Source organism: Ictidomys tridecemlineatus, chromosome 10, assembly GCF_052094955.1.
Source record: "Ictidomys tridecemlineatus isolate mIctTri1 chromosome 10, mIctTri1.hap1, whole genome shotgun sequence".
Taxonomy (NCBI): domain Eukaryota; kingdom Metazoa; phylum Chordata; class Mammalia; order Rodentia; family Sciuridae; genus Ictidomys; species Ictidomys tridecemlineatus.
The window spans coordinates 125,821,071-125,834,614 of record NC_135486.1 but is presented as its reverse complement, the minus strand read 5'-3'; the positions used below and the strand labels follow the sequence as shown (position 1 = coordinate 125,834,614).

Below are 13,544 nucleotides of genomic sequence, written 5' to 3'. Positions count from 1 at the left end.
CCAGTAAGCTGCATCCCTAGTTCTCTTTATTTTTTATTATGAGCAGGGGTCTCACTGAATTGCTGAGGCTGGCCTCAAATCTGTGATCCTCCTGCCTCAGCCTCCCCAGTCCCTGAGATTGCAGGTGTACACTACCATGCCCAGCCAGCTGTCTTTTTCTGGTGTGTGTAAAGCTAGACTTTTTTCTATCTTCCTAGTAAATTGAACATTTTCTCATTACATGTCCTCTCTTATTACTCTAGGAATGCTTTTTGCCTTAAAGTTAACTTCATCCGATACAGACATATTACAGCTTTCTTTAGGTTACTGTTTACGTAGTCTGTCTTTTTTCCACCCTTTCAGTTTCTGACGTTCTGCATCTTTATTTTAAGGTTTGTCTCTTGTAAACAGCCTGTAATTGGTTTTTACTTTTATCTTCTAACAGTCTGTGTGTTTTAATGGGAGCGTTTAGTCCATTTACGTTTAATGTAATTGCTGATGTATTGAGTTTAAATCTCCTGTCTTATTGTCTACTGTTTATTTGTTCCACTTGTTTTATGTTTGTCTTTTTCTCCTTTCTCACCTTCCTTTGAGCCAATTGCCTTGTGTTATTCCTCTTCTCCCACCATTAGCTTGTGAGTTACAAGCCTTTCATTATCTTTCCGGTCATTACAGAGACCACAGCGTGTTCCTGACTTGCTGAGTCGGTTCTGATCAGCGAGTTCGCCGCTCCCCTCCCCCACCCCCCACGAGGCCCGGCTCAGCTCCACCTGCTCCCTCCATGTAGATGGTGTCCTTGTGCATTCTAATGCCACCTAGGTTTCAGCCCACGAGACCTCGTCATTGTCATTGTCTCGCAGCTCTTGACCCTGCCACTCGTCACAGCCCTCTTCACTCCCTGTCATCAGATCTCGTTTTCCCCAACATGTCTGGATGTTATTTGGTCCAGTTTTTTGTGGCTGTTGTTTGTTTGTTTGGGGGTTTTTTGTACTGAGGTTTGGACCCAGGGGTGCTTTACCACTGAGCCACGTCCCCAGCCCTTTTCACCTTTTACTTTGAGTCGGGGTTTCACTAAGCTGTTTAGGGTCTTGCTAAGTTGCCGAGGCTGGCCTCAAACTTGCGATCCTCCTGCCTCAGCCTCCAGGTCGCTGGGATTGCAGGTGAGCACCACCACCACCTGCCGGCCCACGTTTTCTAGGGGTAGAAGGATGCGTTTGAATTAGGTGCCTCCCGTTCCAGAAGTCTAACCTGTGGCCCGTCCTCCTCAAAGAGCCGCTTCTCCCCTGCCCCTTTTCCCTGGCCGGTGCCACACGATTGATCTTGTGTTGTGCTGCCAGACCATGGTGGCTTTCCCCTCATTCCGTGTGACTGTGTCATTGTAATGAAAGGGCCTCTTGTCCCATATTGTCCCGTCTCCAGCCATCAACCTTCCAGGAAACAAATATGATCTCCTTCCAGAGACCCCGTGGCTTCTGGAAGGTGCAGGAATATTAGTGTTTAATGTAGAAAGTTGATTGTCGGGGTTTCGGGGTCCCAGGGAGGCGATGTGTCTGAACCACTGTTCCCCGACAAGCTGCCAGCTGCAGAAATGAAGTAGCCCCTCAGTGCGAGTGGATCAGAGGAAGCAGGCAGGTTGCAGTTGGTGTTCAGTTGGAAAACCTGCCGCAGGAAGACGGTTATATCAGATCCAGAGTCTCATGTTAGTGACAAACTGGCCTAAGTCACAAAGAAAGATGCATTGCCCGCAGACCTCAAAAGGCCAGGACTATAGATCTAGCCTCAGGCACGGTGGGATCCAGGTGCTCAGAAAATATGGCCAGGACGGTTCCTTCATCACTGACCTGTTCTCCTCCAGTCCAGAGCTTCTCAGGCCTGAACTGCATCGGAGTCACTTGTGGGTCCTTGGGCCCGAGTTCCAGTTTCTGACTCAGTGGGGCTGGGGCAAAGACGAGCATTTTAACTCCTAGCCAGTTCTTATTGACCCTGAGGTTCGGGAGCCACATCTGGGGTCACGGTCAGCCGGTATTTCACTGTGGCCAAGACACCGGGCTTCCCTGTCCCTCTGCAGCCCTGGTGGGGAAGAGTCTCTCCCCATTTCCAGCCCTCGTCATCAGCGAGACTGTTAGCCAGCTCTTCCCTGTGACTGAAGGACCGGCCAGCACAAGTGGAGAGGAGGAAGAGTGCGTTTCAGGGTCACGGTTTGCGAGGTCTCAGTCCATAGAGGGCAGCTCCATTCCTCGGGGCTCGAGGGAGGCAGGGGACATCTTGGAGGAAGAGTGTGGCAGAGGGAGCAGCTCCCATGGTGATCAGGCAGCGGAGAGAGACTCCACTCGCCAGATACAAATATGTGCCCCAGCCACGTCCCCAAGGCCCGCCTCCCCCGCCCTTCAGCTACCACTCAGGTCACCCCATCGGGGCCCAGCCCACTAAATGGCCGAGACTCGGAGCCCAGTCCTTTCTCCTCTGAACCTTCTCGCAGTGTCTCACCTGTGGCCTCTGGGGACCCCTCACCTCCAAACCAGAGCAGGGATGTGGGTCTGTCCTGACCCAGGCCAGGCCAGAGGGGAGGCCAGATGGGACCCACCCAGAGGCCCAGCCGAGTGGGCCCGGAGCGCTTCCCCACAGGGTCCCCGTTTCCCCCAGCATCGACCCCGGGGGGCTTTGCTGTGAGGAGTCACAGTGGGGACCTGAGCTCCCCGGCCACCGTGGCGGACAAGTCCCTGGTCTGTCATAGCAGTCAGGTTGACGTGGGCCGCTCCTGGTCTGGCTGCTGGAGCAGCTGCCGTGGGTACTTCAGGGAAGGACACTGTCAAGGTCGTGCAGTCCTCGATCTCAGAGCCAGGCTGGGGAGGACTGTCACATCCAGGAGGAACGGGAGCACTTCGTCCAGGGGCCTTGGTGGTCTTCCCTGAAAATCAGGAGCAATCCCGGGCTCAAGAAGGGCCAGCGCGGGCTGGGGTACAGCCTGTCCAGCGTGCGGGAGACCTGGGCTGCATCCCCAGCACCACGGAATAGATAGACAGACAGACAGGGAAGGAGTAGCCAAGGCACAGGACGGGCCTGCCATGGAGAGCCCAGAACACGATTCAGAGGCGACAGAAGTCGGCCTTGACAAGCAGGGAGTCACCTCACCGTCACCCGAGAGCCCTGGCTTCAAGCCGCAGCCCTTGATGACCACGCGAGGGTCTGCAGGCAGGTGGCTTTGTTCTCTGCTTGGCCCTGAGGGCTAATGTGTGGCCACAGGAGAAGCAGGCCAAGTCCAGCTAGGGCAGGAGACTGCCTGTCTTGACAGGAAATCCCGTGGCGACATGGGTGCGCGGCTGGGAGGAGCTGGGGCCATCTGTTCCCAGGGTCTGTCCCACCTCGAGAGCAGGGCGCCGCCAGTGCCGAGCCTCGGGGTCTTGGGGTGTCATCATGGCCCCTGGGTGCACTTCCCTTCCCGCCCTCCCTGTGGGTTCTGGAGGTGAGTGCCACGTCACAGGCCGACAGCCGTCTTCCTGGACCTCCCGCCGCGCAGAGCAGGGTGGTTTCCTGGGCCAGCAGTCGAGGGCCACTGAGGAGGGTGCCCTGGGGAGGCCGGACACGGGCGCCTGTGTAACTGGGCACGCCTCCGCACCCTGGCCACGGTTGCCAATTGTAATGCCGGACCAGGCGGGCCAGGCACGCAGCTCTCCAAGAGATGCCGGGATCCCGATTTCCAGGAGGATTTGCTTCTGTATTTAAAAAAAAGCTTGGCATCTATTTCCAGTTTCTTACGAAAGCAGTCAAAGGCAGCCAGGGTGGCGCACCTGTACCCAGCGACCCAGGAGGCTGAGGCAGGAGGAGCCCCTCAACACCAGCCCCTCAATACCTGGGCAACTCGGCGAGACCCCGTCCCAAAATAGAAAGGGCTGGGGAGGGAGCTCAGGGGTAGAGCCCCCGGGTCCCAGAACCCATCAATCGATCCATTCGTCAATCAAACAAAAGTCGCGCAACATCTGGAGGCGGTTTCTGCCGCGGGCCGTGGGTCTGTGGTCACTGCAGTTGAGCCTTGTTCTCAGGTTCAACATCGGCTATTTCAGTGGGTTTCCAGTGACCCCCAGGGTCCCTTGCATGTGGTAAAACATGACTTTGTGGTGACTCTGAATTGAGCTTTGGAGTCACGGCTGGCCAGGGAGCAGGCCACTGGCTGGGGAGCCGCAGGCTGCCTGTGGCCTCGCGCATCTTGTCCCTGGTAAATCTCCCGAGGTGACGGGGCTTCGGTTCTCTGCGAGACAGAAGGGGGCAGGCGCCAGGGAAGCGGGGAAGGGGGGTTATGGGCAGGGGAGCTCTGGCCAGAAAGGAGCAGCTTGGGATAAATTAAACGTGCAGCTTGGCTTCTGCTGGGCTCACGTTCCCAGGGTGAGTCAGTCCTCCATCCTCGAGATCTACGGTGAGAATAAATCCCCGCCACGGGCGCTCAGGCCAGCCTCGCCAGTGAGCGATGAGACCGTCAAAAAGAGTTAAAAGGCGGTCACCCTGGCGCCGGGGGAGGGGGCGTGCGGGAAGCGCCAGCCGCCGGGCAGAATGGGATCTGGGAACTGGGCAGCAGCAGGGGGGAGCACAGGGCCCGGCTGCAGAGCTGAGCTTCCCTGGGAGGAAGGGTGGTTTGATTTTTAATGTTTTCTTAGCATCATAGGACTCAGGGGGCACGGGCAGCACCGATGACCCTGTCACTGGGGAGGAGTGTCCCCCACGTGAAAGACGCCTCGGGCCCAGGGGCTTGAGCAGGTGAACTGGGTCCCCAGATGTCCCCAGAGCATGCTTTCCAGGCAGAGCTGGGCACAGGCCTCGGTAGCGCAGGACAGCACCCCTGCCGGGTCCCCACAGTGGGCCTCCACCCACCTGGGCTCGCGCCTTGGCCAGTGCTGGGGGCCACGTGGCGATGTGGGGGCCGATTTTCTCAGCGTGCTTACAGGAAACGGGCAAGGAGCTCTGCCTTTCGGACCTGCTGGTCCTGGCGCTGCGAGCTTCCCTCCAGCACCCGCGTCTGCACCACCCACGACGGGGCGCTGGCTTCGCTCAGCTGGGTACGCCAGCTCCGTCCCTTCTGACGGCAACCTCTGCAGGCCTGCCGGGGCCGGGCCTGAAGGGGACAGCCTGCCTCCGCGGTGGTCACAGGTCTCAGATTTACAATCCCTGGAACTGAAGTCATTTCCCATCCTTGCATTTGGCAAAAGCTCTAATGCCAGATGCCAGGGATATGACAGTAAGAAGACGGGTGTGACCTCATGACATGCTTTGCCTAGGGGGGCTGCTGGACTTCAAGGCCCCCCGAGAACCAAGCCACAGTCTGAGCCCCACTCTGGTCGCCAGCCTTCCTTGCCCTGGCTCCCCCGCCCCCGCATGCCGAGCTCTGCTGGCCTCAGGGCCTTGGCACCTGCTCTGCTCTAGGAGCAGCCTCCCCGCGTGTGTACTCACAGGGCTGGCTGCCTCTGGGTCTCCACTTGGCTGTCCTCCTCCCTGACCAGGCATCTCGGATGATGAATGCGTCCTCGCCCATCATCTCTAGCCCTTGACCCTGTCTCTGTAAAGTCATGTACCTGCTGCCACCTCTGTCACCCACACCCAGCACAGTGTCTCCCCTATCCAGGAAGCGCATGGGGGTGCAGATGGAGGGCCTCTTCCTTTCGGGGACCCCGTCTCTGTCTTGGCCTCCCTGGGCCAAGGTGAGTTCAGGCTTCAGGGCTTTGCGCCTCTCACCCCAGAGAAGGTCAAGCTGTGGCCTCAGCTTCTCTCCCAGCTCATCCTGTCCTCCCAGCTCTCTCAGGGACCTGGTCCTTTCCCCACGAGGGACAAGGTCCCCGTGTGGCCCTCACCACCGACCACCCCCCAGGCTCCCCTCGTGACGATGACCCCGCACAGATTTCAAATTCTAGCTTTTCTTGGAAAACGAAAAGCACTGGGCGGTGGGGGAGGTCGGAGCTGGGTGTGACCGGCCACAGCTGGGGGGTGACACATGTCCTGCGCCTGTGGCTCCTGCCTCAGGTCCCTGGGCGACTCGTCCTCACGCCCGCTCCTGGGTGCTGGGACCGTCGCTCAGCTGTCCACAAGAGCCCCTGTCCCCGTGAAGCCCGTGCCCTGCTGTCCTGGAGCCAGCCTGGACATGGCCTGTGTGCCTCCTGCCTGGGACACAGACGCCATCAGTGCCTCGGCCAGGGCCACTCGGCTTTTATGATCGACATGGACTTCCTGACGGGGCGCAGGTGGCCACTCGGTCACGCGCAGGCCGGTGGCGAGCACTGCGGTCTGCACTCAGACACACGCCTGCGGCTTCACACCGCGCCTCCTGTCTGTGTGCTGCGACCTCGGCTCCCAGCCGTGTGACAGCATGACAGGCTGTCGTCAGCTGGAGCACCGCTGTCCCCGAGCACACAGGTGCTCACCCGCCCAGTGGTATTCGGTCCCCGTTTTCCCACCTCTCTCTGCCCCCCCCTAATCTACCCTCTACTTCCGTGTGACCAGTCTTTTTAGTTTCCACAAATGAGTGAAGACGGGTGGCGTTTCTGTATGCGCCTGGCTTATGTCACTTGGCACGATGCCCTCTGTCCCATCCATATTGCCACAAACGACAGGACGTGTCCTTTCTGATGGCTGAGCCACAGTCTGTTGTGTCAACACATTTTTTTTAAATCCGTGCGTCCCTCAGTGGACACCTGCGTATCTGGTGACCCGTGTGGTTGGTGGCCTGCATTGGCTCTGGCCATGGCTGCTGTGGCTGCAGGCGTCTCTGCCATGAGGCTGCCACGGGCTTTGGGGGGATCCAGACAGGGACGCTGGTCGAGGCGAGCTGTGCTGTGAGTGGACTAAGGGCCACTCTGCTCTTGTCTGACGGCTGGGGTCATTTACGTCCCCACCCACGGTCTGTACGAACTGCCCTCCCCAAATCCATGCTGCCCTTCATTCTTGTTTGGTTGTTTGTGGTCGTTCTGACGGGTGAGGGGACAACTTATTGGGGATGTTCTGTTTTCATTTTTGCTTTGGTGCTGGGGCTTGAACCCAGGGCTCTCAACCCCTGGGCCTCATTCCCAGCCCTTGTTTGTACTTTAGCTAGAGACAGGGTCTCACCAAGTTGCTTAGGGCCTCAGTACGTTGCTGAGGCTGGCTTTGAACTCGCCATCCTCCTGCCTCCGCCTCCTGAGCTGCTGGGATGACAGGTGTGTGCCACCGTGCCAGGCCCCCATGTCATTCTTGATGTTGCTCCTTGAACCCTCCCTCAGATGCAGGTCCTAACCAGGGTGCAGCGGGGGAGTCGGGTGCTTCCAGGGAACCCTCTCTTCAGCAGCCATGGTGTGCGGAGCTGGACACCGAGGACGGCGTCCTCAGCTCGCTCTGTACCAGCTCAGTACACACAGTCGGGGGAGCTGGTCCCGGGACATGCCCCCGCAATGCCAAACAGCATGTGCACTGTACCAGGTCTTGTCAGTCATCTAGAGGTGACTGGGAGTACAGGAAGGTCAGGGGGTCATATGCAGACACTGCCCTTTCCGCACTGGGCTGGCACATGCACAGATTTTCTAATGTATGTGTACATTTTTTCAAGTTTACTTGTTTATAATTTTTTTATAATCATCTGAGTTTAAGTGAAGCCATCATTCCCGCTCATCCCTGAACACTGCAGTCTGTCTCTCCGGGAACGAGTCCCATTGCCACAGTCGGCTTAGGAAATCAGTGTTTAACAGTCGCAAGACACTGTGACCCGCGCCACCCACCTCAGGTGCCTCCACCTGCCTGAGAACATTCTTTACAGCAATCTTGTTCCCACCGCGTTCCCACCCAGGGCCACGGCTGCACCACGTGCCTGTCTGCCTCCTGGTCCCCTTTGCTGAGGATGGTTCTCCCGCTGGCTTTGTCTCTGGCGACCTTGACATTTTGGAGAGGACCAGCCAGTCCTTCAGAGAATCTTCCTGAGTCGGGTCTAATAGATTCCGAGCTGCGCTCCGAGAACCTGATCCAAAGCAGCGCCCTCCTGTCTTCTTTCCCCAGGACCCAGCAGCCGGCGAGAGCGACCGCTGTCAGCAACCCGCAAACCCGTGTGCACCTCCGCAGACCCGGAGGAGGCCGCCTCCGAGGTGCTGCGCGCCATCCAGGTGGAGAACGACGCCCTGCAGAGGGCGCTGCGCAGCAGGAAGGCCCCGCCCACCGGGAAGGCCCCGCCCACCGGCCCGCAGGTGCCTGCGAGGGGGCGGGGCCGGGCGGGGTCTGAGTGGCAGCTCCCTGACCTCAGAGCAGCCGGGTTCCCTGGACAGTCCTCCGCGCCCTGCCAGGCCCCAGTTTACCAACTTCTTGCAGCTTTTTGCCCATTTCTGGAAGCCCCGGGGGCAGATCTGCCTTCGTTGAGGCCGATTTCCTTGCAAGCCCTGGCTACCCGGGACCAGGGTGGCAAACAGCGAGTCGGTGAAAGGACGTCGGCCACCAAGCTCCGGCTCTCTGCAGATCTCGGTCCCCCGAGCCTGAGCCCCGCAGGCTCCCAGGGTCCTCCCGCTGCCCTTGTTCACGAGCCTCCCTGGCCTCGAGCTGCTAACAGGAGGGCCATGGGGGTCCTCAGTGCGCATGTCCCTGCTCAAAGCCCGTTTCTGTCTCTTCCACCAAGAGCCCATTTAGTGCCCACAGTGACCCTGAAACAGGCAGGGCAGTCGCTTAGCCCTGGTGGCCACTGGCCCCTGGCGGAGCAAAGTGGCCTGCTCAGATGGTGGCCCAGGTCTGCCTGGCTTTACCCACCACCACTGCTGCCCAGGCTCCCTCCGGCTGTCAGGGGACACTGTTGTCCCTTCCTGGGGCTGTGCTCCACCCACACTGTGTCTGGGGGTCTGGGGCCTCTGCCCCTCTGCCCCCTTCTGTGAGTGAAGAGTGTCTGGTGACGACTTTGTTCTGACCTCACGTGTGTGATGACATCTTCCCAGGATGCCGAGGGGCCACCAGCAAAACCGTGGAGCAGTCTGCTGACGGCCAAGGAGGAGGCCGCTGAGGTCAGTGGGTGAGCCGAGCCAAAGCTCCGGGGCCCCGGGCTGCAGGGCCTTCCCTCCCACGGCCAGCAGGGTCTCTGCACCCTACCCGCTCCACAGTTGGGGTCTGGGCCTGGAAGGGCGGATCCAGGGTTCCCACTGGACTCCGCCTGCTTTGCCCTGGACACAGCTGGAGTTCCATTGAGATAGAAAGGTTTTGGGTTTTTTTGAGGGGATTGAACTCAGGGGCATTTGGCCACTGAGCCACACCCCCCAGCCCTATTTAGTGTTTTACTTAGAGACAGGGTCTCACTGAGTTGCTTAGGGCCTCACCATGACTGAGGCTGGATTTGAATTATGATCCTCCTGCCTCGGCCTCCCGAGCTGCTGGGATGACAGGCGTGCGCCACGGTGCGCAGTGAAATAGAAATGTTTGATGTGAGAAAGTTTCCAGTAGCTCACTGAAGCAGTTGCCCAGGAACCCCCAGATAGGAACACGGGGCTCGTGGGGGTGGCTCTGGGTCGGCCAGCCCCGGCCACTGTCACTCTTGCAGGCCTTTTCCTGTCTCCAGGGCAGGACGATGGCCTGAGGGGCATGTGCCTTTGACAGTGGCCGGTGGTCTCGGCCAGGAGTGTTGCGTGGACGTCTGTTGATCGACTGTTTCCCTCCTCAGCCGCCTCCCAAGGCCCTGGTGACCAGCAGTCCCGAGCCCCCGGGGACGGCAGCGGGAGCCAGAGCCGTGGACCAAGCCATTGACAGAATCGGCCTCTGGGGAAGCAGGTACAGACTTACCGCCCTGGTTCTCCTGGCCACTCCCTGTCATGCCAGGTCACTTGAAAGTGACACTTTAGACCCTACCCTCCTTCTGCACCCATCCAGCCCAAAGCCCCAAACTGGCCTGACTTCTTTCAGGCAGGTGACTCTCAGCCTGCTCCCCTGGTCCCCAGCTGTGTAAACAGCCTTCTCAAGGTTACCGCGGACCTGGGGCCAAGGTGGCCCAAAGCAGTGTCCTTGGAAACTCCTTTTCTCTGTTCAAGTTTGTTCAGGTAGAGCATTTGCCCCTTATCTTGTAGCGTCAGGTTTTGAAATTGTCATGTTTCATTATCAAAACAAAGGCTTCCCTTCATCTTCAGAAAGATGCACCCCCTGGGGCCTGGCACAGCCTTGGCACACAGGCACGCACCCAGGGCTGTCCTGTAGGGTTGTGTGTGTTGCAGACTGTGCAAAAGCCAGGCTGAGGGGCAGAGGGTGCCTAAATCCCGCCTGCATGACGGTCACCAAGCAGCCCCGAGCTGAGACTGCGTCTGTCCGTGCAGAAAGGGGAGGAGGCGCTTCCTCTTTTCGAAGGAGGAATTTATTAGCAGAGCTGTGTGGCCCCGGGTCTGCACACGCCCAGGGGCTCCTGTTTATAACTTGTCAAAAAACGGAAGAGGCTCAGGGCAGAGCCGTCCCTTCCTGCGAGCTTCTGTGGACCAGGTGGAAACCTGGCTGTGCTCTGTGGCGGCCATAAATAAGAGCTGTCTGCCCGCGCAGAGGCCTGGCCGCGAGGCTGGGGGCACTGGGGGTCAACTGTGGCGGCCACGCACCCCGAGTGTCTTTCTCCACCACAAGACCCTCCTTGCTGCCCGGACTTGGGGGTGCTTGGCCTTCAACAGCTCAGTGGGGAGTGACCGGCCCGCTCTGCTGGGTCACCTTTGTCCTCCGAGATGAGGGGAGCAGAGCGGTCTCTGCAAAGGGCTAGACAGGAAGGCCTGTGACCTGGCCGTTGTTTTGGCGTTGTGTGGTTTGCTTTAATGACACTTTGAAAGCATGAAACCTTCCTTAGCTAGTGGGTCACGCGAAACAGGCCACACCTGAGTTCAGCTGAACCCTGCTCTTGAGTCTTAGTGAGTTCCCTGTTGGCTCAGGAGGCCTGCTCAGGAGGTCAGCTCAGGAGGCCAGCTCAGGAGGCCAGCCCAGGAGGCCTACTCAGGAGGTCAGCCCAGGAGGCCTGCTCAGGAGGCCAGCTCAGGAGGCCTGCTCAGGAGGTCAGCTCAGGAGGCCAGCTCAGGAGGCCAGCCCAGGAGGCCAGCTCAGGAGGCCAGCTCAGGAGGCCAGCCCAGGAGGCCAGCTTAGGAGGCCAGCCCAGGAGGCCAGCTCAGGAGGCTAGCTGGCTGCACAGCTCTGCTCCAAACGGCATCTCCAGCTGGGCCCTGATGTCCTCGCTGATCATACAGCTGTTACAAAGGAAGAGACAGGGATGTGCTCTGTGTGTCTCTGTCCCTGCCTACGCCAAAACAAATCCCATTTCAGACAACAGCAGAAGCTTCTGGAAGTCCTGCAGGCCATCGAGAGTGACTCCGCCCATTTCAGCGGGGTTGTTGTTTCAAGCAAGGAGCGAGCCCAGGACCCAGAGGTGAGAGCGGGGCAGAGACTAGCACTGCCCCCCTGAAGGCTGGGGGGGCCCAGAGACCACTCGTCCCTAGGCGGTGGGATTCCTCTGCTGGTGGCCACCGAGCATCTCCGCCCGAATCCCCCTGTCCCCTCCTCCCCAGCACAGTCGTATGCATGACTGGGCAGTGGAAGCAGAGAAAGCAAGGTGTGGGCCAGAAGGTTCTGGAAGGAAGTCTGTCCGTGCAGAGGAAATAGCGAGAGCCCGTGAGCCCTGGGAAAATGCCCCGCGCGGCCGGTGATCAAGACGTGCAAATTAGAGCCACCAACACCCATCTGGCAGCTGCACTGGCCGGTTATTGTTGACGACAGGCGGTCTCCAGGGCCCCCAAGGTGACACTGAGCCCCGCCTGCCGTGCCTTGCTGATGGCTGTGTGCATGGATGGCACTCTCCCAAACAGCAGAGCGGCCAGGTGCAGGGAGAGCCTTGGAAAGCCCAGCAAGCCCACCTCCTCCCCCGAGGAGACCACCCAACAGAAATAAAGAGCCTGGCTGGGTGTGGGGCCACGCCTGTCCTCCCAGCAGCTCGGGAGGCTGAGGCAGGAGGATCTCGAGTTCAAGGCCAGCCTCAGCGACAGCGAGGCACTAAGCCAGTCAGTGAGACCCTGTCTCTAAATAAAGTACAAAATAGGGCCGGGGCCTGGGCTCAGTGGTCAGGTGCCCTGAGTTCAATCCCTGGTACCCCCTCCCCCCCCCAAAAAAAAGAAAGAGCGAGCCTGGCGCAGAGCTGTCTGCAGAGAACCGTCATAGGGTTAGAGTTAGGGTGAGGGTTAGGGTGAGGGTTAGGGTGAGGGTGAGGGGTTAGGGTTAGGGGTGAGGGTTAGGGTTAGGGTGAGGGGTTAGGGGTGAGGGTTAGGGTTAGGGTGAGGGTGAGGGTTAGGGTGAGGGTGAGGGTGAGGGTTAGGGTGAGGGTTAGGGTTAGGGTGAGGGTGAGGGTTAGGGTGAGGGTGAGGGTGAGGGTTAGGGGTTAGGGTTAGGGGTTAGGGTTAGGGGTGAGGGTTAGGGTTAGGGTTTAGGGAAACGCACAGAAGTAACCTGTGTCTCCTGAGGATGGGGCTCACCAGGAGAGTGTGGCGTATCCACACGATGCCAGGCCCCAGGACAAGCTGTGGTCAGGAGCCTCAGGTGGACATATTAAGTGGTTAAGTTCACCACAGCAGGTGACGGTCATCCTCACCAAGTTCGATGTGAGCCCAGGCTGGAGCCTGGCCACGTCCACAGCAGGACAGCGAAGCACAGGGTGGCGGATAGCGCAGGATTCTTTCTCTTCTATGCACAAGGTGCATGTCCCACCATGACCCTCTGCCCCTGGGCTTAACTTGTCATGGAAGGTGCATGGGCAGGGTTGGTGGGGCCGGAACTCAGGGCCTGTGTATGTGTCCCCTCGTCCCCACACGTCCTCTGCACCTCTGAGCTCCACCCCCACGGTGCCAGTCCCAGCTCTGCTGTCCCCGAGGTCCATGGATAGCCGGGACAGCGCCCCCACCCTCTCCGACCCACTGTCAGGAGCGCGCCCTCCACAGAGCTGAGCCTGGCAGGTGGCATGACACTGGCCATGTGCCCCGCTGAGCCGCTCCCTCCTGGGTGGCCCAGAGGACAGCACACACTGATTCTCTGGGCCCGTAGGGATCAGAAAGGGTCAGTCCCTGTGTCCTTCATGGCTGAGCATGGAGAGGGGTGACTTTTCCACAGGAAAATCGGGTGGTCTCCGCGAGAGGGCAGCGGACGGCAGGGGCCAGCGCTTCCCGGCTGCTGTCCCTGCGGCTCCCCCAGAAGGGATCCTGCATCAGACAACAGAAGGCCCAGGTGCCAGACTGACGGGTGGTGACACCTCCTAATTAACAGACCCCCCGCAGCCTCGCTCAGAAGCCCAGCTCGGGGGTTGGCACCTTCTAGACGGCCCCTCTGCGGGCAGCCGTCCTTCCATCTGGCCCCGCTCTCTGCCACCAGCAGCTCCCAGACCGCTCACAGGGCCCTGGACGGCTCCAGGCTCATGCCCTGCCAGTCCCCCAGTCAGCCAGCCCTCAGCTGGGCCACCCTGCAAGCCCAGGCCCCGGGCCCAGGCAGGGGGGAAGGAGGCTGAGGAGCGCTGTGGCTGACCGCCGAGCTGACCCAGACGGGCCTTGTCCCCCTGGGAGCTCGAGCTGACCTTCCCCCGTCCCCATCTGCTT

At 59.6% G+C, this 13,544-nt stretch overlaps 1 protein-coding gene across 1 annotated transcript in view; it reads left to right on the top strand.

Annotated features, from left to right (window-relative positions):
* Positions 1-13,544, top strand: part of Katnip (katanin interacting protein) — a 139,157-nt gene that overhangs the window by 77,100 nt on the left and 48,513 nt on the right. The window contains exons 10-13 of the mRNA XM_078024169.1: positions 7,984-8,168; positions 8,901-8,966; positions 9,617-9,723; positions 11,236-11,359. Of these exons, the coding sequence (XP_077880295.1) occupies positions 7,984-8,168; positions 8,901-8,966; positions 9,617-9,723; positions 11,236-11,359 (482 nt within the window). The remainder of the gene's footprint in view (positions 1-7,983; positions 8,169-8,900; positions 8,967-9,616; positions 9,724-11,235; positions 11,360-13,544) is intronic.